This window comes from Phocoena sinus, chromosome 16 (genome assembly GCF_008692025.1).
Source record: "Phocoena sinus isolate mPhoSin1 chromosome 16, mPhoSin1.pri, whole genome shotgun sequence".
NCBI lineage: Eukaryota > Metazoa > Chordata > Mammalia > Artiodactyla > Phocoenidae > Phocoena > Phocoena sinus.
In genome coordinates this window covers 11,506,998-11,532,970 of record NC_045778.1, presented here as the reverse complement: position 1 = coordinate 11,532,970, position 25,973 = coordinate 11,506,998, and the positions used below count along the sequence as shown (strand labels likewise).

At 43.8% G+C, this 25,973-nt stretch overlaps 1 protein-coding gene, 1 non-coding gene and 1 pseudogene across 2 annotated transcripts; 2 read left to right on the top strand and 1 right to left on the bottom strand.

Moving 5' to 3' along the window:
* Window positions 1-6,332: 6,332 nt before the first annotated feature.
* Window positions 6,333-6,462, bottom strand: LOC116742065. The gene has a single exon (XR_004346340.1). It is a non-coding gene; the product is annotated as a small nucleolar RNA SNORA61 (small nucleolar RNA).
* A 6,753-nt stretch (window positions 6,463-13,215) lies between these two features.
* LOC116741914 lies at window positions 13,216-13,816 on the top strand (annotated as a pseudogene).
* A 10,087-nt stretch (window positions 13,817-23,903) lies between these two features.
* LOC116741374 (phosphatidylethanolamine-binding protein 1-like) lies at window positions 23,904-24,721 on the top strand. Its single transcript, XM_032607671.1, is given in 2 exon segments — window positions 23,904-24,051; window positions 24,054-24,721. Coding segments are annotated over 2 exon segments (555 nt in total). The 5' UTR covers window positions 23,904-23,909; the 3' UTR covers window positions 24,467-24,721.
* Window positions 24,722-25,973: the final 1,252 nt, after the last annotated feature.

The following is a 25,973-nucleotide window of genomic DNA, read 5'->3' as shown; positions in this document are numbered from 1 at the left end:
TCGCGTTCTACAAGGACCTCCAAGACCATGCAAATAGTCATTACGTGGATCAGTCTTCACAGAACGGATGTAAGGGGAGCTCCTGGGGCTTTCCTGGGCCATTGTATACTCTTCCCTTAATCCTTCTCTTGCCACAAAGCTTAGCATTTCTTTTGGTGGTGGTGTCGGTGTTGCTAATGGTAGCAACTCCCAAAGAAAATGAGTTAGAACTACTTTAGCCATGTCTCTTAAATCTTGCCAGCAATTACTCTTCTCTTTATTCCAAGATCTTTTCTTAGTCCAGGTGTAAGAAGATGGGGTAGGGGATCCCAGGAGAAAAAGAACTAGGCATGGCTTTCTTGTCATAAGAGAAGCCATTTTTGGCCTAAGCCATTTTGGAATCTAAGCCTGGCCACAATGCTTGCCCTTGAACAGGTCTCAGTAATAATGATTTAAGGGAACAAAAGAACAACCTGTTATCAGGCAAGAGAGATAACAATAGCAAAAATAGTAAATCAGTTGCAAAGACTCCCAGTTCTGTTTCAATGACAAAGATTAGCTTGAGGCACTTTCTTGAACTGCTTTGCTGAATTTAACCCTGCTTGAGAGCTCAACCACCAGATCAACTGGAACCTAAGGGATGATGATGTTGACCTTTTCTGACCTTCACAACTTCAATTAACTAAAGCTTGGACTTTCTCACCGTTTCCCAATTCTATGCCAAATTCACCTGTTCAAGCCCCTTCAAGGATATGCATGTACCCTTAGCTTAAAACTTTCCCAGTTTTGCTGTTTAGGGGGACACTGCTTTGGGAAAGATCCCCGGTGTTCTCCTCACTTGCTGCAAGTAATAAATCCTTCCTTCTCCCGATCTTTGGCTTGGTTGTGTCTTTTGGCTCAACACCCACCAAGAGGCGAACCCAGTTTTCAGGTAACACAGGATTTAGAGTAGGCTTTCTCAACAGCAGCAAAATTGACATTTGGGACCAGATAATTTTTTTGTTTGGGGGACTATCCTGTACAATGTATGTGTAGCAGCAACCTTGTGCTCTATCCACTGAATACCAATAGTACTGCCCGTAGTCATGACAATCAAAGTGTCTACAAAAGCCAAATGTTCTAAGGGGAAAATTGCCAGCCTTCCCTCTCAACTATACCAGATCAACAACCACTTTTTCAGATAGGACTAGCTAAAGATCTATCTGGTATGGCTCTACTCCTGGTAGATAACCCCAATCTCCATTCATATATTAAGATCTGTCCTAGGGACTTCCTTGGCTGTCCAGTAGAAGACTTCGGCTTCCAACATAGGGAGTGCAGGTTCAATCCCTGGTCAGGGAGCTAGTATCCCACATGCCTTGGGGCCAAAAAAAACAGAACAAAAAACAGAAGCAATATTGTAACAAATTCAATAAAGACTTTAAAAATGGTCCACACCAAAAAAAAAGAAAAAAATCCATCCTAAAACGAGAGAATATATCTCCTAGGAGCCTGCTGATTCTTCATTAATTGGTCTTTCTGATAGTCTCATTGGTATTTCTCAAATTACAATCAATATTTCATTTGCAGCAGAATCATTTGAGCTTCTTGTTGACCTACTGAGACACCCAGGAATTTGCATTTTACGTGTTTTGCAGATGATTCTTATTTTAATTTGCTGAAGACAGGTTCTGGGGGAATTCCCTGGCGGTCCAGTGGTTAGGACTCCTTGCTTCCACTGCAGGGGGCATGGATTCAATCCCCGATTGGGAAACTAAGATCCCACAAGCCACGTGGTGCAGCTGGGGGGGCAGGGGATGAACTTCAGACTCCAGGTGGATGATGTTCTTCACTCTAATCTCTTGGTTCTGGTTTTGTAACTGAGCAGGACTCTGTGGGCTCCCAGGCACAAAAGTCTTTCTGTGTCCCCCATTTCTTATTTGTAGGAAATAGGCTTCATTCAGCCTCCATGACCTTCCCTGAGTTCCAAAGGGCAGGTTCAAACAACTGCTAATCAGGGAAGGGAGGGGATTCAGACAAGGAAGGAGCAGTCAAGAAACAATAGTGCAGCCTTGGGGCAGGGTCCTGGTTCCCCATCAAGGGATACACGTAACAGTATCTTTGAGCTGTTTTGCAGATACCAAAACCCCCACCAGGTGGAAGAAGTTAATGGTATGCTGCCCACAAGCACTGTAGACCCCAGACCGGTTGGAACCAGAAGTTTGATGATGCTGACTCCCAATTACCTCACCACCAACCAATGAGAAGAACATCCACAAGCTGATCACGCCCTCCTCTGTGAACCATTACTATAAAACTCCTCACTACCACCTCTGGGTTGGACACACAGTTTTGAGAGCATTAGCCTGCTGTGGCCCCCTTTGCCTGGCAAAGCAATAAAGCTACTCTTTTGTACTTGGCCCAAAACTCTGTCTCCAAGATTCAATTCGGTACCAGCGCACAAACACTGAATTTCAGCTATGCTACCTCACCACCAACCAATCAAAAAAGTCACACACCCTGCAGCCCTCACCCAAATTTTGCCTATAAAAACTTCTCCCCTAAAACCATAGGGAAGTTCAGGGCTTTTGAGCATTAGCCACCCGTTCTCCTTGCTTGGTCCTACAATAAACCTTTCCCTGCTGCAAACTCCAACATTTTGATTTGTTTGGCCTCACTGTGCATCAGGCACACGAACTCTGTCCGGTAACAAAATGATGGCCTAAAACTTTCCACACTTAAAAAAACCTATAAACCTACAGTTCCAAGAAGCTCAATGAACCCTAACCTAAAGAAACACACAAAAAAGACACCAAGTAACATCAGAATCAAATTGCTCAAAACAAGTGATTTAAAAAAAATCTTAGCCAGAAAAACAGACATGTTAAATAAAGAACATATATAAGGATGACATCAAATTTCTCACCGGAAACAATACAACAGAGAAGACTGTGGAATGACATCTTTAAAGTCCTGAAAGAAAAAACTGTCAGACTCTAATTTCAGAGAGAGCAAAAATACCTTTCAAAACCGAAGGCAAAGCTTCCAGTTCAGGACAAGATAAAGAAGGGGCGCTTCATATTCCTCCCATTAAATACAGCTAAACATCCTGAATATTATATAAATAAACATAACAAGGTGGAGAGAAAACAGCAGACCAAGAAGGGATCTTGGGGCCCAAGAAATGACATGACATTGGGCTCCTGGGTTTTCTTTTTGCCTCATGTATTCTACACTGGGTGTTTGAGAAGGCAGCAGTCTGAAAACATCAATGGGTGCTAAGAGAAGCCTGCTCTTCTGAGCCAAAGGATGAGGAAAGGGGCAGCCTTGTAAGACAAAACTTTTAGACAATAACCACCCTACTCCAGCCAAGCTCCACAGAAAAAAAGTGTGATGCCACCCTCACCCATGTCAGCCAAGGCCCAACAGGAAGCCTAGACTTCCCCTCACCAGGCTGCAACACACACATCTCACCCTCCCAGCCAAGCTGCTGTCATTGAAGGTCCAGTAAAGAACCTGACAGCCGCCCCAGTTCCCTAGAATGAGGCACCTCTCCCATTGCCCATCCCCAAACAGTCAACAGAAGCCGAATGGAGAACCTGAACTTCCACCCTACCTGGCAGTAATGAGGTAGCATCTCCCTTTCCTTTGCCAGTGTGGTGTCAGAGAAAACCTGCTAAAAAGAGCAGATGTGGGTAAGAGCCAGAGTCTCATGAAAATGCTGAAAGTGTCCAGCATCAAAAAAAATCATCAGGGACTTCCCTGGTGGTGCAGTGGATAAGACTCCACACTCCCAATGCAGGGGGCCTGGGTTTGATCCCTGATCAGGGAACTAGATACCACAAGCCACGTGGCGTGGCAAAAACAAACAAACAAACAAAAAAAAAGGAAACCAGAAGACATGAACACCAATATTTGGAATATCTGACAAGGAGTTTAAAGCAGCCATCACAAAAATGCTTCAATGAGCAATTATGAACATGTTTGAAACAAGTGAAAAGGTACAACTCATCAAAGAAACAGAAGATTTAAAGAACCAAGTAAAAATTCTAGAACTGAAAAATGTAATTACCAAAATTAAAAACTCACTAGATGGGCTCAAAAGCAGAATGGAGCCAACAGAGGGGGTAATGTCAGAGAACTTGAATAAAGAACAATAGAAATTATCCAATCTGAATGAGAGAGAAAATAGAGCATCAAAAGTGAACAACGCCTCCAGAACCTGTGGGACTATAACAAAAGAGCTAACGTTCACATCATGGGATCCCAGGAGGGAAAAAAAAGAGTGTGGGCCTGGAAAGTATCCGAACAAATAATGACCGAAAATATTCCAATTTTGGCAAAACGACCTCAAAGGGTAATATGGGAAAACTATAAAGAACTCTACTCACATAAATTTGGCAACTTAGATGAAATGTACCAACTCCTCAAAAAGCTACTACCACAGCTCCCCCAATATGAAATAGATAATTTGAACAGCCCTATAACTATTAAATAAGTGAATTTGCAGACTTCCCTGGTGGCGCGATGGTTAAGAATCTGCCTGCCAATGCAGGGGACATGGGTTCAAGCCCTGGTCCGGGAAGATCCCACATGCCACGGAGCAACTAAGCCTGTGCACCACAACCACACTGAAGCCTGTGTGCCACAACTACTGAAGCCTACGCGCCTAGAGCCCGTGCTCCGCAACAATATAAGCCACCACAATGAGAAGCCCACCCACCACAACGAAGAGTAGCCCCCGCTTGCCGCAACCAGAGAAAGCCCGCATGCAGCAACAAAGACCCAGCACAGCCAAAAACAAATAAATAAATTCATTTAAAAATGAGCTGTAACACGAGAAGCCACCGCAACGAGAAGCCCGTGCACCGCAATGAAGAGGAGCCCCCGCTCGCCGCAACTAGAGAAAGCCCTCCCCCTTGCGCAGCAATGAAAACCCACTGCAGCCAAAAATAAAATTAAAAAAAAAAAAATGAGCTGTAAACATATAATAGTGACTGTACTTAGATTTTTTAAATAAATAAATAATAAATTAAAAATTGAATTTAAAAACTCTCCCCAAAATCTCTAGGCCAGATGGTTTTGCTGAAAAGTTATGCCAAATATTTAGAGAAGAATTAAAACCAACTTTAAACAATATCTTTCAGAAAGTGGAAGAGGAGGAAACACTGCCCCAACTCATTTAATGAGGTCAGGTACACCCTTATACCAAACCCAAAAACATAAAAAAAGAACAGTAGAGCAATATCCCTCACGCAATGACATGACATTGCATTACATGTACAGAACCCAAAACTAAGTCTGGCACATGTGCCCCAGAAGATATGTGCTGACTCAAAGCACCACTGTTTATAATACCAAAAACTGGAAGCAACCTACATCTAAGTCCCTTAACAGAATACTGGAGAAATAAGTTGTTGACCACTTACTAAATGGAATACTATAAAACAGCAAAACTTGGGACTTCCCTGGTGGCTCAGTGGTTAAGCATCCACCTGCCAATGCAGGGGACATGGGTTCAAGCCCTAGTCTAGGAAGCCTGTGCACCACAACGGTGAGTAGCCCCTGCTCGCCACAACTAGAGAAAGCCCGCGCGCACCAACGAAGACCCAACGCAGCTGAAAATAAATAAAATTATTTATTTATATAAATAAATAAATAAAACAGCAAAAATTACTATAGCTTTACGCTTGGTCTTGGAATACTCCTGTGAAGACAACAGACAAGGTTAAGACAAGGTCTTAAGTAAAGACAAGGTTAAGACAAGGTCTTAACTAAAGAAAGGCACAGAAGAAAACATAAAGTATGAAAACAACATATACAGAATCCAAAGACATGCAAAACTATTCAATACATTTTTCTGTGGGATACAATTTTAGTCAAATTATAAAGAAAAGCAAGTAATTGACAAACAAAATTCAAGACCGTGATGAGGGGAGCTGTGATGATCGGGATCACACAAAGGGCCATAAGAAAAAAGGTGGAGTTCTATTTCTTTCTTTCTTTTTTACATCCAGGAGTCTTTTATTGGTTCACTTATATGCCAGGTACCAACATTAACAACAACAACAAAAAAAAACCCACAAAAGGTCAAGGTCTCCACATAAAAGAGCCTATTATCTCTTAGCTTGTGCCCTCCCAACTCTATAGATCCACAGTCACAGATGAATGCAGCTTTACCCGTAACAGATCTTAGGAAAAAGGAACACTTTCAATCAAGAGTCAAGAAAGCCATTGATAAATCCCTCTCAAATACAGAAATACCAGTCAGCAATCACTGTACCAACTGCCCAAGCTTCACATACAGCCTCCCTTTAAGCCTAAGATTATGCCATTTTACAGGGGAGGAGGAAACAAGTTCTAAGAGAATTACACCTTGTTTGAAACTAGCCCACATGCTATATAGCAGACTACAAGCACTGTGAGGACAGCTTCATTCCTACTATTCCTCCCTTTATGACCACTAAGAGCAGTGTTCAGATCTAATGGGAAAGGGGACCGGGTAAAGTACTACTTCTTAAGATTAGTGGTGGATACACAGATCCCGGATTGAGTTGTATTCCTTACACCTTCGAGATACGTTTTACAATATATCTCGTATATGTCATATTTTTAAAGTGGGAAAACATAACTACAATCAAATCTTTATAATAAAGAAAAATGTGAGAGCGTGAGACAAAGCCCTGGACCCACTCCCACAACCTGCTGAATTCAGGCTCATTCCAAAATGAGATGTCAAAAAGGAACCAGTGCAAAATGTAGTCAAGGGTATGACTAGAAAAAGAGAAGAGCAAATGGCTGACTACACACATGCTGCAGCAAAGTGTGACCAGGAGGCAAAGGAAATCAATCAGGAAATATTTCAGATTGAAGTATTCAAATTTAGTGAAGCTGATGAGGGAAAAATACAGAGAAGAGATGCAGATACAAAAGGAAGAAATAAAACTTCTGGAGAAGAAAAATTCAAAGGTTTGAAAACATTTCCTCAGGGTACAGGAAATGGGTAGGAGAAAACTGTCTGAGTAATAAAGCCTTCTGCAAGTTTGTGAGTCTTTAACTATGTGAATGTACTGCCTTAAGAAATAAAACAAACTAAAGTAAAAAGAGCTTTCTTCCAACCACGTCTACACCCTTAAAGGTGTCCCTACATGTTGGCACAGACCTCTCATACCCCCGGGTCCTAGGATGCGGACCCGTCCAGGACTCCCAGACATCGCTGCCCTAAAAAAGGGATTTTCCCCAAACTCGTCCCCTTCTGTCCCGCCCCCGTCCCACCCTTCACTTAGGGTTCCGAGTCTCCATGCTCCCGCTCTTCTCCACATCCGGCACCTCGGTCGTCCCTATCCCTCTGCGAACCTAGAGGAGGGTGAAACGCGGGGAATTCTGCAGTCGCAGTTGAGGCTGGTTTAACATCACCATGGAAACCCGTGGGCGAGGCTTCCGACGGGCGCGGTCAGGAGCTCGGCGGGCCGGAGTCTACAACTCCCGCACGTCATGCGCATGCATTGCCTCCGAAAGCCCTTCGGCTCTCGGCGTGTTCTGCCCCCTGTCGGTCCTGTGCCCAAGCATCAGAGAACTACAGCCCCAGGAACCCGCGCCCCCGCCCCGCTTCCGGGTTCTCGCCAAACCCCACCTTCTTCTCCAGGAAGACGCGGCGCAATCCTACTTCCGAAAGCGAGCCGGAAGGACGCAAAGACCGCGCCGGGGCGGGGTCTCCGAGGAGGGCGTCCGGGGTCGGGGCCACGAGGGCGCCATTGTGACGCGTTCGGAGCGGAGCCGGGGATTGGTCGGCCAGGCGCAGGGCGGGGCCGGGGCTTGCAGAGCCGGGCGCTGCTGGGAAGGGAGGCGAGGGGTCTACGTGATTTCTCCTTGGGGGTAGGGCAGGGCTTGTGAGGCACGTCTGAGCTTCTAAAGTTACTGACTGGGAGAGTCCCCCAAACAGTGAGCCCAGACGACGCCTGGATAGAAGACCAGCGTGGTAGAAGGAAATGAGAGTCATTTCCTGCTGAGAAGGAAGGAGGGAACCGGGAACAGCGGAGACCGATAATGGCGGCTTTAGAGGCAGAACTTGAGGGGCGGCCGCAGGCTGTGCTGTCAGGTCTTGGGTCGCTGCTCTGCAGGGTCATGGGACCTCGCCTGGCTTCCTCGGCTTGTTCCTTCAGACCAGTGGTCCCCAGCCTTTTTGGCACCAGGGACTGTTGAAGACAATTTTTGGGGGGTGGAGTTTCAGGCGGTAATGCGAGTGGTGGGGGGGATGGTTCCGGCAGTAATTCCAGCGATGGTTCAGGCGGTAATGTGAGTGATGGGGAGCAGCAGATGAAGTTTCGTTGCCTGCCGCTCACTTCCTGTTGTGTGGCCGGGTTCCTAACAGGCTAGGGACTGGTAGCGGCCCCAGGGGGTTGGTGACCCCTGCTTCAGGTCCGCAGGGCTTTCGGTTCAGGCCTGGTCCTCAGAGACAAAGTGTGGGGCAGAGGATGTCACCACTAAGACCTTCACTTCTGGAAGAAACACGTACGCCAGTTCAGTGTCATTTGAGTTCCTGCTACATCCAAACCAGCCGTGTTTCTGCTCTGAAAAAGACACATCGAACTTTCCAGCCCTTGGCGACGAGTTATTTGTTAAGCACATGTACAGTGTCGAATTAGCAGTGTCAGGGACCAACAGTTGTCATATCCTGTAGCGAAAACTGCTAAGCAATCTCCTTTTGCTTTCCATCTTAATTATGATCAGGTTCAGCTCTAAGAAGTAAAGGAGCCCCCAGAGCCACCGTTGGTAGCTGGCCTGAATGCCCTGATATACGTAAGCGACGTCATGGAATTTTGATGTCAGATGAGGTCTCTGACGAGATGGAAGGTGAAGAAAATAAGACTAATCGTGCCTAAACAGATGGACACTGCAACCACAAAAAGATGACCAAACATCCCTTCCCTAGCTAACATGAGTGACTATTGCTTCACTAATGATCCATTTGTCTTGCTTTCCAGATAAAAACTATTAAGCGAATCACTGAATTGCCCCGCTTTCTGACAGCACCAGAGCAGACCCCTGTTTCCTTGGGCCTGCCCCCAAATCACCTAACACAAGCCTAAGCACTATAATAAGCCCTCTTTAACACCCATTTTCTGAGATGCATGGTTGCCCATAGTGTCAGGTCTCCCTCACTATAGCAGTTAACCCTTCATTGTTTGACCATAGCTATGTTTCGGTAGTCTTTGGTGGGCATCACCAGTATGAATAAACTTACATTTATGAATTATACATAACCATACAAAACTTTAGAGCCTATACTCTAACGAGAAATCAAAACAAACATTAATGTGAATGATAAAATGGGGCAAGATCTTGGTATATGAAAGGCTTGTATGCTAGATGCCATGTGGGATTGTGGTTTGGATTCTAGAACGGTAGAAGGACATAAACGGTAAACTCAGACTAAAGTCTGTAGTTTAATTAAGAGTATTATACCAATGTGAATTTCTTAGTGTTGACAAATGTGCCATGGTTATATAGACATTAAATACAGGGAAAAAAAGTAAAGGGTATACAGGAGCTCCCTGTACTATCTTTGCAACTTATCTGTAGACTTAAAATTATTCCAAAATAAAAATTTTATTTAAAAAAAGCTTATGCCCAGGGACTTCCCTGGTGGTCCAGTGGTTAAGAATCCACCTTCCAATACAGGGAACACAGGTTTGATCCCTGGTCGGGGAACTAAGATCTCACAAGCTGTGAGGCAGCTAAGCCTGTGTACTCTGGAGACTTCACGCCACAACGAAAAGCCCATGTGCCACAACTAAGACCTGATATAGCCAAATAAATAAATTTTTTTAAAAACATTAAAAAAAAAAGCTTATGCCCAATATACCCTTTAGGGAGAAGGATTATTTTTGCTTTGAACTGGGGTGATGGTTATTATATCTAGAGTGACCCCAGTATGAGCAACAGAAATGAGAAGAGGTGTAGTCAAGAGCAACAGCTCTAGTCACAACAGCTCTTCTGCCTCAATTCCAGCTTCTGGATCTTCCCTACCTGACATTTCAGGGTTCCTTCCTGGGCCCCCCCATAGCCCCCCCTTCCCTCCCCTCAATCCCTCTGGGATTGTAGCCACAGTCACTGAAAGTGACCACACCTGGTCTAGGTCCTGCCTCACTATTTTGTCATCACATAGACAAAAGTAAGATTCCTGACTGCTTTCAGAGTGGAAGTAAGCTGTAAGTGGGTAAGAATCACAAAGATACAGGAGAAGTTGTGTCAAGGAAGCACTGTCAAGTCGAAGAAGAAGAAATGAAAATGCCTCTTTCAACTCTGCAAACACATGGACACATCTCCTGAGCTTTCTGTGGTGTGGTGTTGTCACACAGCCCCCAGCCATGACGCAGGCACAGGAATTAATTGATACTGTAATGGAAGGCATCAGGCTATGATACACCAACAAAACAGAGAATATAGGATACTCAAGCCTGGACCCCAGATAGTCACTGAGGGACTAAGTATAATAGCCCAGCTTTTCACAGTAACAGTGGATAGAAATTTTCATTCAGGTAATCCTCCTGCAGTAAAAGAAGGATACATATAGATGTCAAGGGCAGAAGAGAGGTTGAAAAAGGCTTGCTTGGTGACTTCCCTGGTGGCGCAGTGGTTAAGATATCCGCCTACCAATGCAGGGGACACGGGTTCGAACCCTGGTGCGGGCAGAGCAACTAAGACTGTGCGACACGACTACTGAGCCTGAGCTCTAGAGCCTGTAAGCCACAACTACTGAACCCGTGTGCCACAACTACTGAAGCCCATGCGCTACAAGAAGAGAAGCCACTGCAATGAGAAGCCCGCACAGCGCAACAAAGAGTAGCCCCCACTCGCCGCAACTAAGGAAAGCCTGCGTGCAGCAACGAAAGCCCAGCGCAGCCAAAAGTAAATAAATAAATTTATTTTAAAAAAAAAGAAAAAAAGGGCTTGCTTGACTTACAACAATTTGGACTGCAGAAGGAGCTTGTCTTCCAGAATCTGATGCCTTTCATTATGTGGTACGAGTGGTAGTAGCTACCTCTATAGCAGTGCTGTCCAATAGAAATATAATGTGAGCTGCAAATGTAATTTAAATTTTTTCTAGTAGCCACATTTACAAAAGTAAAAGCACAGGTAATATTAATTTTAATAGTTTTATTTGGATCAACATATCCAAAATATCATCTCATATGTAGTCAATATATAACATTATCAATGAGACATTTTATGTTCTTTTTTTATCCTTTGAAGCCTGGTGTGTGTCTTCCACTTACAGCACATCTCCATATATTTTTTTAAGTCAGGAATTTTAATTTTTATTAGGAATACTTAATATTTAGATTTCATAAAATTTAGAGTTGAAAAAGCAGATTCCTATATCCATGTTGTTCCAAACATACTTAAAAATTTTTCCATAACTGAATTATGAGTTTTAAATTCACATTAAGGCAGGGATGTGGAGAAATTGGAACTCTGTGTGTTGCTGATAGGAATGTAAAATGTTGCAGCTGCTGTGGAAAACTGTATGATAACTCCTCAAAAATTTAAAAAGAATTACCATATGATCCAGCAGTTCTGTTTTCTGGATATGTAACTGAAAGAATTGAAGGCACAGTCTCAAGAGATAGTTGTACACCAATGTTCATAGCAGCATTATTTACAATAGTCAAAAGTTGGAAGCAACCCAAGTGTCCATTGCCAGATGAATGAATAAACAAAATGTGGTGTATACAGACAAGGGAATGTTACTCAGCCTTTTTACAAAGGGAGGAAATTCTGGAACATGAATTTGACGACCTTATGCTACGTGAAATAAGCCAGTCACAAAAAGACAAGTATTGTATGATTCCACTTACATGAAGTATCAAAAGTAGTCAGATTCATAGAGCCAGAAATTAGAATGGTGATGCTGCCAGACACTGGGGGGAGGCAGGAAATGGGAAGTTGTTAATAAGCAGAGTGTTTCAGGTTTTCAAGATAAAAATGAACTATGGAGATTGGTTGCACAATACCAAATGTACTTAACACTACTGAACTTAGAAATGTTTAGATGGTAAATGTTATGTTGTGTACTTGACAAAGTAAAAAGTCAGGTCCTCAGTCATACTAGCCACATTTCCAGTGTGCAACAAGCCTATGTGGCTAAATGGCCCCGTTATCACACAGTGCAGCTTTAGATGAAGGGAAAAGAGAACCAGAAATCCTACTATCTTCAGCTACCACTCTGAAAGGGTTGCCCTGGGGCTCTGTCTCTGCTCCAAGCCACTGCCTTTCTTCACTCCACCTGGAGGGGTTAGAACCTGTTACTTAAGTCTTAGGTGTGGTACTCCTACCAATCACTTCAGAAAAAAAGCTTCTGTTTCCTTGAGGCAGTTTCACTTGTATACAGAAGAAGTGTAGCCTTCTGAGGTGCTCGCCATCCACTGTAACTCTGTGGGTGTAGTATTTCTCAGAAGGAAGGCACCAGAGACTTCCTTAACTCCATTTGTCACCCCTGTGAACTTTTATCCCACAGTGGATTATTTCACACTGAATTTACTGTGATCCAACGTCTGGAATTTAAAAGCAGCTTTTATAAAGTCTCATTTGTGAAGAGCACAGACATTCAAAATCTTAGGGTGAAGGAGTGACAGGAAGCATTATCAAGGTTTGCTTCTGACTTTCCCTCTAGGGCCTAAGTGTACTGTGGTTTTCAGTACAATTTAGGGTTGCTCACAGGTGCTTGATAATATATTTTAGACAAGGATTGACTGGAGCTATATTGTTTTTGTAGTAATCTTTGTATTTGATTACTACGTGATTTAATCAAATTTTCTATTCTCAGAGTCTTTAGTTACATGTGACTCCTGAGAATCTTTATTCGTTTTTTTTTCCTTGGCTGCACCACACAGCTTGTGGGATCTTAGTTCCCAGACCAGGGATCGAACCCAGGCCCTCGGCAGTGAAAGCATGGAGTCCTAACCACTGGACTGCCAGGGAACTCCCGAGAATTTTTATTCTTAAGAATAAAAATTCCCGGGAGTTCCCTGGTGGCGCAGTGGTTGAGAGTCCGCCTGCCGATGCAGGGGACACGCGTTCGTGACCCGGTCCGGGAAGATCCCACATGCCGCGGAGCGGCTGGGCCCGTGAGCCATGGCCGCTGAGCCTGCGCGTGCAGAGCCTGTGCTCCGCAACGGGAGAGGCCACAACAGTGAGAGGCCCGCGTACCGCACAAAAAAAAAAAAAAAAAGAGAATAAAATTCCCTGAGCTTTATGGTACACTCTCTAAACACAAGAATAGGACAACTTAATTCTCTTTATCTTCTGTGCACTTTCTCCAGCTTTGCCCCTATGGCTGATGCACTAACAGCGACCTGGAGGTGGGGGCGTCTGAGCAGTTTGTTTTCGACTACCATGTGGATCCCTTCAAACCCATGAGTAGGCGTTTCAAGGACCGGGTGGTCTGGGATGGGAACCCCGAGCCGGTATGATGTCTCCATCATCCTCTGTAAGCTGCAGTTTGATGACAGTGGGACATAAACCTGCCAGGTGAAGAACCCACGTGATGTTGATGTGCTGATAGGGGAGATCTGGCTCAGCATCGTGCCCTGTACGTGTCTCTGAGATCCACTTCCTTGCTCTGGCCATCGGCTCAGCTTGTGCACTGATGGTCAGAATAGTAATTGTGGTGGTCCTCTTCCAGGATTTCTGGAAAAAGTGGTGGGCTGAAAGAGCTCATAAAGTGGTGGAGATAAAATCAAAAGAAAAAGAAAAGCTCAACCAAGAAAAATATTCTCCCGTTTGGAAGACACAGACCAACATTCTTAGATGGAAGCTGAAGAGTTCCAAGAACCAGAACCCTAAAATAAGATGAAGTTAATGGAAGCTTTTCTTTGGCTTTTCCAGTTGTAACCTGTCTTCCAACCAGCTCTGCAGTATAAAAACACCTAGACAAGCAATGTTCCTCTGGTGCCAGCATAGGGCCGTTCTTGAGCAGATATCACCAGACTCGCACACAGCCCTGTTACTAAGGTTTTATTTAATTTCCAAGTGCAAATATTTTTCAAATGCTCATTAGCTTTTGTATACTAAGAAGCTACATTTTTGCCCTTAAACACTCCTTGTGGATTATGACTTGTATACACATATATTGGCATCAAATGGGATAAAAGCCAACTTGCCTTTCATAATCCTTAGAGCAGCATTCTTGCTGCTAAAGTTAACTTGTTTACTCTTTCCTTCTCACACTCTCAATTAAAAGGTGAGCTAATTCTCCCCACACCAAAAAAAAAAAGTGTATTGGGAAATTAAAACAATACGAAAAATGATATTTATTTTGTATTCTATAGCTTATTAGAAAACTTGAGCATTAACGTGGGGTTTTTTTTTAACGTCTTTATTGTAGCTTTACAATGTGGTGTTAGTTTCTGCTGTATAACAAAGTGAATCAGCTATATGTATACATGTATCCCCATATCCCCTCCCTCTTACGTCTCCCTCCCACCCTCCCTATCCCACCCCTCTAGGTGGTCACAAAGCACCGAGCTGATCTCCCTGTGCTATGCAGCTGTTTCCAACTACCTACCTACTTTACATTTGGTAGTGTATATATGTCCATGCCACTCTCTCACTTCGTCCCAGCTTACCCTTCCCCCTCCCCATGTCCTCAATCCTCAAGTCCATTCTCTACGTCTGCATTAAAGTGGGTTTTTTTTTAACTTTTTTTTTTTTTTTTTTTTTGGGCACTCTGTGTGGCATGCAGGATCTTAATTCCACGACCAGGAATCAAACCGTGCCTCCTGCAGTGGAAGCTCAGAGTCCTAACCACTGGACCACCAAGGAATTCCCTAACGTGTTTTATTTGTAAAAACTTCCCAGGAGTAGTCTGAAGAATGCTTGCTTCTTCTTTTCGTTGTATAATTTACAATAATAGAGCAAGCATCTTTTCAATGCCTTGGTGAACTGTCATACTCCTTTATAAATTTGGATCAGCTTGCAACATTGTATCCTTTCCACTTTTTAAACAATTTATTTATTATTTATTTTTGTCTGTGTTGGGTCTTTCCTCATTTCTGTTGATCAGTTCCCCTTCAACAAGTTCCTCTGGCTGCAGATCTAGTCTCCTGAACAGCGGCAGTGTCAACATTCCCCCATTTAGCTAGTTCTTCTGTAACTCTATTTATACTCAATTCCAGTTTCACTCCCAGCATTATCACTTTTCATTTATTTGCTGCATTTTCATCTTTGTTGGTCAGTTCTCTCTCTTTTTTTTAAATTATACTATTCTCTTTATTTTTCTGTAGTTTTGAAATTTTCCATAATAAAACAAGTTTTTTAATGAGTTTTGTTTTGATATTACTGTATTATAAAACATCAAAAAATATCCTTTTTTAAAATCAATTTATTTTATTTATTTAATTTTGGCTGTGTTGGGTCTTCGTTGCTGCACACAGGCTTTCTCTAGTTGCAGTGAGCAGGGGCTACTCTTCGTTGCGGTGCGCGGGCTTCTCATTGTGGTGGCTTCTCTTGTTGCAGAGCACAGGCTCTAGATGCGTGGGCTTCAGTAGTTGTGGCACGTGGGCTCAGTAGTTGTGGCTTACGAGCTGTAGAGCGCAGAGCTCAGTAGTTGTGGCACACGGACTTAGTTGCTCCGTGGCATGTGGGATCTTCCCGGACCAGGGCTCAAACCCATGTTCCTTACACTGGCAGGCAGATTCTTAACCACTGCACCACCAGGGAAGCCCCTTTCCTTTTTAAAAAATATTTATTTTGGTTGCGCTGGGTCTTAGTTGCAGCAGGCAGCCTCCTTAGTTGCGGCATATGGGCTCCTTAGAATTGTGGCATGCAAGTTCTTAGTTACAGCATGCATGTGAGATCTAGTTCCCTGGCCGGGGATCGAACCTGGATCCCCTGCATTGGGAGTGCAGAGTCTTAACCACTGCACACCAGGGAAGTTCCCCCCCAAAAATCTCCTTTTTCTTAATGAAGACTTCCAGGCAGAAGAATATAATCTTCTGATAGACCATTAACTGGTACATTAAGTTAAATCTTACACAGTAACTTAGAAACTGATAAAAATAATTTTTAAAATATTGTGTAAATTACTGAATATTTCTATATCAATAAAAGACCACTAAAGTTGGGATTTTAAGCCAAAAGCAAATCAAAGGACCATGGATTGTCAGTGAAATTTGTTGTAGCCAATATGCTTGTTCCCTAACTTTATGTACAGGCATACTTTGTTTTACTGCACTTCACTTTATTGTGCTTTGTAGATATAGAGGGTTTTTTTTTTTACAACTTGAAGGTTTATGGCAACTCTGCATTGACCAAGTCTATTGGCACCATTTTTCTGACAGCATGTGCTCATTTTGTGTCTCTATGTCACATTTCGGTAATTCTCACAATATTTCAAACCTTCCACCAGCAAAAAGATTATGACTCGCTGAAGGCTCAGATGATGGTTAACATTCTTTTACAATAAAGTGTTTTTTAATTAAGGTATGTACATTGTTTTTTAGACATAATGCCATTGTACACCAAACATACTACAGTATAGTGTGAACATAACTTTTTTTTTTTTTTGCGGTACACGGGCCTCTCACTGCTGTGGCCTCTCCCTTTGCAGAGCACAGGCTCCGGACGTGCAGGCTCAGTGGCCATGGCTCACGGGCCCAGCCGCTCCGCAGCGTGTGGGATCTTCCCGGACCGGGACACGAACCCATGTCCTCTGCATCGGCAGGCAGACTCTCAACCACTGTGCCACCAGGGAAGCCCTAAACATAACTTTTTATATGCACTGGGAAATCAAAATTTATGTAATTTGTTTTATTGCAATATTCATATTCTTACGGTGGTCTAGAACCAAACCCAAAATATATCTAAGGTATGCCTATGGGGTTTCTACTTCTCCAGAAGGATTTATCCATGCAGAGTACGTGATGTTTGCAATCACACAAATGCTGGGTAATTAAGATTTAAGCAATTATCCAAAACTACTCTGGCCTATGAGTCAAGTAATTGTTGTTGCGCTGCTATTGCCTTATTGGTGGAATCAGCAAGTTTTCCCAATTCCAGAAAGACTTCTTTTTTCTTTCTTTCTTTTTTTTTGGCTACGCTGTGCAGCATGTGGGGTCTTAGTTCCCTTAACCACGGAACTGCCAGGGAAGTTCCTCCAGAGAGATTTCTATTCATTTGTTCACTAGCATGAATAAGTGCCCTCCCAATGAAAGCAAATCTAGAGTCATGTATACCTCCTGGGAATTCCCATTTAAGGTGGCAATGAAGGTTTAATGGGGAAGATGAATGACAGGACCAATGGGAGACTTCAGATTTATTATGAATGTCCAAGGGGACAGTTAAAAATACTAGTAACTAGCATTGGCCTCCAATCTGCCAACTGTCTAAACATTCATAAGCCCATCAGGAGGTCTGTTTGTTACAAAGATAAGATCAGGTGGTGCATGTAAGACTACTGCTAGGGTTTGATTATTAATAGTGCAGTTAATTGGGATTATTCTATTAGCCCTTTCAGTGGGTCAGTGGTGTTTGGTGAACAGTTAGGGAGAAACCATCATGTTCTGTGGACTTTGTTCTCAAAGGCCATACAGAAGGGAGTTGTTTTGCCATGGCAAGCAGACCTAACCTAGTGTTGAGAACTGTACAGGAGGAATTGGTATGGTTAGCTGCATTGAGAGCTATGACACGGAAGAGGTCAAAGCAAAGTACAGGAAAATCTGGTTGTAGAAGTTCTGACTTGATGAAAAATATCCAAAGGAGTGTGGCTATAGTTAGCTGTCACAGTGGAGATGAAGACTAAAGGGTCATGGCTGTCATGGACAGATTGGGTTTTCTGATGACAGATCCAACATTCAGAAGGGTCCAAATTCCTTTGGACCATAACCCTTTGAGGGCAGCATTTTTTTTTTTTTTTTTTTCTGGCCATGCTGTGCAGCATTCAGGATCTTAGTTCCCCAACCAGGAATCGAACCCGAGCCCCCTGCATTGGAAGCACAGAGCCTTAACCACTGAACCGCCAGGGAAGTCCCAAAAGGGCAGGGTTATTTTTTGCGGAAATATTAACAAGGTGATTTCCTTTAGCTTCTAAAGAGTCAAGCGTAGCATGCCTCAGAACCTTAACAATAGACAAAGCAGCAGGTAAGAATATGGTTTCTAATAATTCCTGAACATAAAGGCTGTTTTTAATTTGATCTCTGCTGAAAGTAAGGAAGCCATGCTGTTTCTATAAAGTTCCCAAATTGTGAGCCATGCCAAAGGCATAGCTACTGTCAGTGTAAATGTTGGCAGTTTTGCCCTTGACTAAGATACAGGCCCATGTGAGTGCACATAGTTTGGCTTATTGGGCCAAAGTAGTCAAAGGCAAAGGTGCCACTTCAGTTACTTAAAGAAGAGTTGACATTGCATATCCAGCACGATAGTTACCATGTTCATCTTTTAAATAAGAACCATCAGTAAACCATGAGAGGTCAACATTATCTAAGTGCATTTCCTTTAAGTGGTCACGGGGTGGGAGTGGAGTGTGTGTGTGTCATCTGTAAAAGAGGGGAGAAGAGTAACAGGGTTAAGGTTATTAAAGTAGGAAAAGTGATTTAAGGGGCAGTTAACAGGAGAATTTCATAGGAAGTGAGATGTCTTACTGAAAATTGTTGATTATGATGAGGGTTAAGAGCTTCAACAGCATGTGGCACAAAGAAGGTTAAAGAGGATCCCATGACTATTTCTTCAGTCTTTACAAAAAGGGCAGTAGCAGGTACAGTTCTGAGGTGGGGGTTAGGAGGTATCCCCAGGTACCAGGTTCTAGTTGTTGGCTGTAATACCCTATGGGTCAGTGGTGATCCCATACTTTTGGGTGAGTATCCCAAGGGCATTCCCTTCTTTTTTCATACACAGAAAGGAAGAGAAGAAGTTGATAATTGGGGTGTCCAAGGACAGGGGAAGGTATTAAATTTTCCTTTAATATTTGGAAAGTCCTGTCACCTGAATCTTCCCAGGTGATAAGAGTCAGGTTTAGTAGTTTTTAACAAGGGATATAAAGGTTGGGCTGTAAGGGAAATTTGGGGGAATCCAGCTGAGAAAATAGCCTGCCAATCCAAGAAAACATTGCAGTTTGCATTTGATTTGGGGCTTTGGGAAGTTCAAGATTCCATGAAGTCTGTCTGGATCTAGATGCAGTCCTTGTTCTGAGAATAGATGTCCTAAATATCAAACTTGAATTTGAACAAATTGTAATTTTTTCCTTAGAGACTTTACGCCCCTTTTTGGCTAGGAGTTTCAGCAAATGGATGTTTTCTTCTTGTGAGGAGGCTTAAGATGGGGAACAGAGAACTAAGTCATCCACACATTCTATTAAAGTGGAGCCTCCAGAGAACTTGATATCATCTAGATCAGCCTTTTTTTGTTTGTTTTTTTGTTTGGCTGTGTTGGGTCTTCATTGCTGTGTGTGGGCTTTCTCTAGTTGCGATGAGCAGGGGCTACTCTTCATTGCGGTAGGCAGGCTTCTCCTTGCAGTGGCTTCTCTTGCTGTGGAACACGGGCTCTAGGTGTGAGGGCTTCAGCAGTTGTGGCTCGCGGGCTCTAGAGCACAGTCTCAGTAGTTGTGGCACATGGGCTTTGTTGCTCCGCAGCATGTGGGATCTTCCTGGACCAGGGCTCGAACCCGTGTCCCCTGCATCGGCAGGCGGATTCTTAACCACTGTGCCACCAGGGAAGTCCCAGATCAGCCTTTAAATTTTGTGAGGGGACTTCCCTGGTGGTCCAGTGGTTAGGACTCTATGCTTCCACTGCAGGGGGCACAGGTTCCATCCCTGGTGGGGGAGCTAAGATCCCGCAAGCTGCCTGGTGTGGCAATAAATAAATAAATAAATGAAGTTTGTGAGAAATAAGAAGGGCTTTCAGTGAAACCCTGGGGCATTCCTGTAAAGGTATATTGCTGGCCTTCCCAAGTAAAGACAGAAAGATACTATATTGACTTATCTACTGGGATACTTTAAAAAAGCACTACAGAAATTAAATCAAACCAAAAAATTTGCTCTCAGTAGGGATGGAGGCTAGTGAAGCGTAGGGATTGGGGCAACAGGGTGTTGAGGGATGACAACACTGTTTATGGCTCGCAGGTCCTAGATAAGCCTCCGTCCACAACTATTTGGTTTCTTTACAGGTAAAATGAGAGTGTTGCACTGACTGGTGCAGGGGGTAATGAGGCCCTGGGCCTTATATTATTGGCTTAATACCTTGAAGGGCCTCTTTATTTTGGGGTATTGATTAATCTTGTGGAGAAGTTTTGAGGGACCTATTTGGATCTTAATAGGAGGTGCATGTGGATACTGCAAATATCAGTTGAGGATTTTGCCCATAAGGAGAGTGGTAGCTGACCGAATAGGGACCAATTATTAGTGTTCTTGGAGTTAGCTCCAGTGTCAGAGATGGAGAAAAGAAAAAGCTGTTGAAGGGCCATTTGATTCACCTAATTGGCTATTTTGGTTGCTGCTCTCAAATTCTAGAATTGTTTCTCCCTTTTGGGAGAAAGAAATCCCAGCATGTTATTTTTCTAAGATATCTTGGGTCAATAAGTAAATAGAGGTGGAGGAACAAAGGCAAAAACAGTGAGTACCTCTTAGAGGACCTAAGCAAAAGGGGATAGTTTTAGAGATAAAAACCTATTGAGGTTTATTAGAGACCCCCACTATTTGAAGCATTTTAGTACTCTGAGGCAGGGGCTTTTTAATGGTAGTGGGGCTGAGCACCAAGAGTGTAGCTCTGGTGCAAAAAGGACAGAAAGAGATTTGTCCCCAATCTATAGAGTAGTTTCTTCAAGTCAATTAAGAGAAAGAAGTGGGGAAATCCCCTGTAGTTCCTCAGCGTCCTTGGGGTTGAGGACATTGGTAAGGCTGGTTAGAGGATTGAAGGTGCTTGGAGTACTGAAACTTGTAGCAGTAATTTTTCCAGTGTTCTAGCTTTTAGAAATTATGATGGACACCAAAAGGGTTTTGGTTTTGTTTAGAGGCCTCCAATTCTGGAATTGAAGATTAAAGATTTTAGTGGTCTTCCTTTAAGTTGAATCATCTAGGGTTTGGGTGAGTTGGGTTTCTAAACTAACTAAATCTATAGTGGACATAATTTCCCATTATATCCTGGTCCTTTTAACTAGAAGAGAAAGATCTCAGTTCAGCCTGTTAATTAACATAGATTTAAAGGCAACTCAAGTAGATTTAGCACCCAAAGGAAGACCAGAATTTTCTTTAAAGACGATTTGGAGCTGGCTGAATAATAATCATGCATGAGCTCATTGGGCTTGTGGATACAAGCTTGAATCTTATTCTGATCAACTGGTTTTGAGAAAGCCCTAAGAATTGCCAAATGGTGTCACTCGGTGATTCCATGAGCCTGATAATAAGGCGACAGGGGTTTCTTTGTCCCCAGGTTGTAATTCTAAAGATTTCTCAGGATCATCTCAATTGGCAGTTTTCATTCAGTGCGGGCCTGGCCTTTACTGACAAGGATATGAATTAGTTGATATAACTCAGAGAAGCCCAGTTGATAAGTTTGAATGACTATATTAAATTCCTCAGCAAATCTCTGGGGATCCTCAGTTACTTCGGGAAAATCTTTTACTATGGCGCATAGTTCAGCTTTAGTACAGTGAACATAAGAAATTAGAGACTTAGCATTTTTTTAATTAAAACATTTTTAAAATTCATTTTTATTGGAGTATGGTTGCTTTACAATGTTGTGTTAGTCAAGGCTTAGCATTTGGATCCTCGGAGGGTCTGATTTAAGAGGCGCAGATTTTAATAGGTTCAGGAGAGGAGGAGACATGGAAAGGTTCAGAGAAAAAGGAAAGTTCAGTAAGGGGATTAGAATAAGGAAGTGGAGTGTATAGAGGAGTCGGGGACAGTACAGAAGGGAAAGAGGAAGCTGGCTCCAGAGACAAAGAGGATGGGGGAAGGGGGAAAAGAGGCCTCAGAAGATTTTTATGGTCCTCTTTCAATTGTTTTCTCACCTTGGTTAATTTAGAAATGGTATTTTGTAAAGAGGCAATTTTAGAATCTTGGGTACATTTGGAAGCCTCCAGGTACCAATGAAAATATGCATCCCATTCAATCGGTTTAATTCTAGAGCCACAGTCTTCTAATTTCATTCTGAGAAAAACAAGTTTGGGGAGGTCGGAAGTTTCTCTTAATGGCCATTGGAGTGCTAAATTATCTGTGGTTAAGTTGATCCATTTAGTTAAGAATGTGCATGAGGAGGGACCATAGTTTTGTTTTTTAATTAAATTAAATTATTTATTTATTTTTGGCTGTGTTGGGTCTTGGTTGCTGCATGGGGGCTTTCCTCTAGTTGTAGAGAGTGGAGGTTACTCTTCGTTGCGGTGCGCGGTCTTCTCATTGCGGTGCCTTCTCGCGGAGTACAGGCTCTAGGTGAGCGGGCTTCAGTAGTTGTGGCTCGCGGGCTCAGTGGTTGTGGCTCACGGGCTCTAGAGCGCAGGCTCAGCTGTTGTGGTGCACGGGCTTAGTAGCTCCGCGGTATGTGGGATCTTCCCGGACCAGGGCACGAACTCGTGTCCCCTGCATCGGCAGGCGGACTCTCAACCACTGCGCCACCAGGGAAGCCCACCCCTGGTTTCTTTATAGCGCCCGATTGTGGCCTGCCTCTTGGGATACCCTGACAAGAGCAAGAGTTTAGGTAGTTTTAATGATTCCTGATATGAGGCTGTCTGTGATGCAGGAAAAGTTCTGGTTTCTCTTTCACTATACAGAAGAGGAATAAGTCCTATCCTTTCCTTCTCTCTCTCTCTCTCTCTTTTTTTCCTCTGTCTCTCTCATTACCACCCACACATCAAACCACTTTAGTCAACTGACTGTTAACTTACAAACCCCAATCCCCCTTTTTCATCTGTTGTAGGTCAGAAACTTTCAAAGTCAACATTATTGAGCACTCCTATTATGAGGATAAAGATCTCAAATTTGTTCCATTTTTCCACGATAAAACTTGGGGTTTATCTTTTCATAAATAAAGTGGTCAAAATGAAAATGTTAGGACACATTGCTGCTTAAGAAATCCCAAGTGATAGAAAAGCGAACTTCCAACAAAAACATAGGTAATGAAAATCGTTAGCATTTAGTGAGCTCTCAGAAGGAGGATTGCAACTCACATGGCCTGGGCCCACACTTCTGTCCTTTCCTAACATCTTTTCCACATGGAGTGAGGCTCAAGAATCACTGGCCGATGGACTTCCCTGGTGGCGCAGTGGTTAAGAATCCACCTGTCAATGCAGGGGACACAGGTTTGAGCCCTGGTCTGGGAAGATCCCGCATGCCGTGGAGCAACTAAGCCCATGCGCCACAACAGCTGAGCCTGTGCTCTACAGCCCACGAGCCACAACTACTGAGCCCAGGTGCCACAACTACTGAAGCCCGCGCACACCTAGAGCCCGTGCTCTGCAATAAAGAGAAGCCACTGCAATGAGAGGTCTGCGTACTGCCACAAAGAGTAGCCCCCACTAGCCGCAACTAGAGAAAACCCACACGCAGCAACGAAGACCCAACGCAAGATCAGCTCGGTGCTTTGTGACCACCTAGAGGGGTGGGATGGCGGGGGGGAGACGCAAGAGGGAGGAGATATGGAGATCTATGTATACGTATAGCTGATTCACTTTGTTATACAACGGAAACTAGCACACCATTGTAAAGCAATTATACTCCAATACAGATGTTTAAAAAAAAAGATAATCTGAAATACCAAGACTAAAAAAAAAAAAGTTTGTACCAGCATTCACTTGTACTAAATACCATTGTGCTTAATATTGAATAAAAATTTTCTGTTATGAATTTAAAAAAAAAGACCCAGAGTTGCCTCTGTACAGCTTGCAGACTGCTGGGAGATTGGGCTGCTATCCTGCGTGAGTCCTCCTGCAGCTTTCCCTGCTGTCCGATCCTCTCGGCTTCGCGATGCCGGTGGACCTCAGCAAGTGGTCCGGGCCTTTGAGCCTGCAGGAAGTGGACGAGAGGCCGCAGCACCCGCTGCAGGTCAAATACGGCGGGGCGGAGGTTGACGAGCTGGGCAAAGTGCTGACACCCACCCAGGTTAAGAACCCAGCATTGCATGGGATGGCCTTGATCCAGGTAAACTATATACCTTGGTCTTGACAAACCCCGATGCTCCCAGCAGGAAGGACCCCAAATACAGGGAATGGCACCATTTCCTGGTGGTCAACATGAACGGCAACGACATCAGCAGTGGTACGGTCCTCTCCGATTATGTGGGCTCTGGGCCTCCCAAGGGCACAGGCCTTCACTGCTACACCTGGCTGGTTTACGAGCAGGACAGGCCACTGAAGTGTGATGAGCCCATTCTCAGCAACGGATCTGGAGACCACCGTGGCAAATTCAAGGTGGCAAATTTCCGCAAAAAGTACGAGCTCGGGGCTCCGGTGGCCGCCACGTGTTACCAGGCCGAATGGGATGACTATGTGCTCAAACTGTACGAGCAGCTGTCTGGGAAGTAGAGGAAAGCCAGGAGATGGACACGGTCCCAGAGTTCCCAAGCAGTGTTTCAGTTTAGTGATGCATGCAGATTTCTCCCCTTCCCCCTGCCTGACCCCTGAGCGGTCAGATTTAGATTTAGGGTGACTTTTCCTTCTGCCTGTCCTCTGTAATTCTAGGGGGTTTACGTTTTGATCAAATTTGAACTCCGTTTTGGTGGGGGATATTTTGGTACTAGGATGGGGTCATCAAAATGTTAATATAAGAATAACAACCCAGACGTTAAAGAAGAAAAAAATTCTGGTAAAAAGACCAGGTCTGCAGTATTAGAGCAGAGCATCAAAGAATCTTCAAGGGAGGTAGAAAAAAAGAAAGGGTTGATTGCCTCTGCCTTTGTGAGCCCGAGCCCAGGATTGTCTGTGACGGCATCTTCTGGCATGTGTTTTCACGGCCCTGTCTCTCACGAAGACAACCAGGGGCCGGCACGTCCGCTAGCCCACCATGTGATACATCTCAGGCTGGTTAGTGGGTGTCAGTGTCCTGCTCTGGCTCCTTTAAAGAGCAATACTGAAAAAAGTAATAGGGAGAGAGTTGCTTTTAAAGCTTGGCCATCTAGATGAGCTGCAGGGCTGAGTGAGAGGTCATCAGAAATCCGAAAGTCTGTGCCTGTTAAATTGATAACTCTTCGCTGTAAGAAAAGCCGGTCTGGAGTTGCTGAATGTTGTGTTAATTCTGCTATTTGCTTATAGTTGAATAAAAACATTACGTAGTTAAAAAAAAAAAAAAAGACCCAATGCAGCCAAAAATAAATAAATAAATACATTTATTAAAAAAAAATCACTTGCCATCCCTGGCCTCCTTGCCCATTGGCCCTTGGGGAACACAAACTCTGCTGTGAAGAACCAGAGGCAGGAGGGGCTGCTCCCCAGAAGGTGCTAGTATTCAGGGGCACTGGAGGACAGATGCGTGGAATTTAGTGACAGACTCCCTCCCACCTACACAGCCATGATGGTTTTGAACTAGAAGGCACAGTGGGAAGGAGCTGTTTTAACCATATTACCTCGGATGAGGCATGGCTCCGTCAGGTGCAAATCAAGAGAAAAAAACGGAAAGAGTTTTACAGTGTTTTGTACTCACAGCTCTCAGGGGAGGACACAGTATGCCACCCATGACCACTCAAGGGAAGCACCAGGTCAGTCTCACAGCAGAGCAAGGGGGAACTATGGGCAAGCATCTTTACTGTGGTTTTGCTGGAAGGAAAGAGAGCAAACAGATGTAGGACCGGCTAATTTGAATAATTTCAGAAGGTTCTGGGGCACAGGGGCTGTCCCTGGTTGTCTGATATTTAGTCCTGGGGCAATTAGGGTGAGCATATGATGGCCCCAGAATGTGAGAGCCCAATAAGGGTGGTGTTTGGTGGTATGGACTTAATGGGCTGTTCAAGAAGAGGAACTGACCAGCTTCTAGCTAGGGCCTCAAAACTGGATCAAGATAGCACACACCTACCCATACAAACTATAATACAGGAAG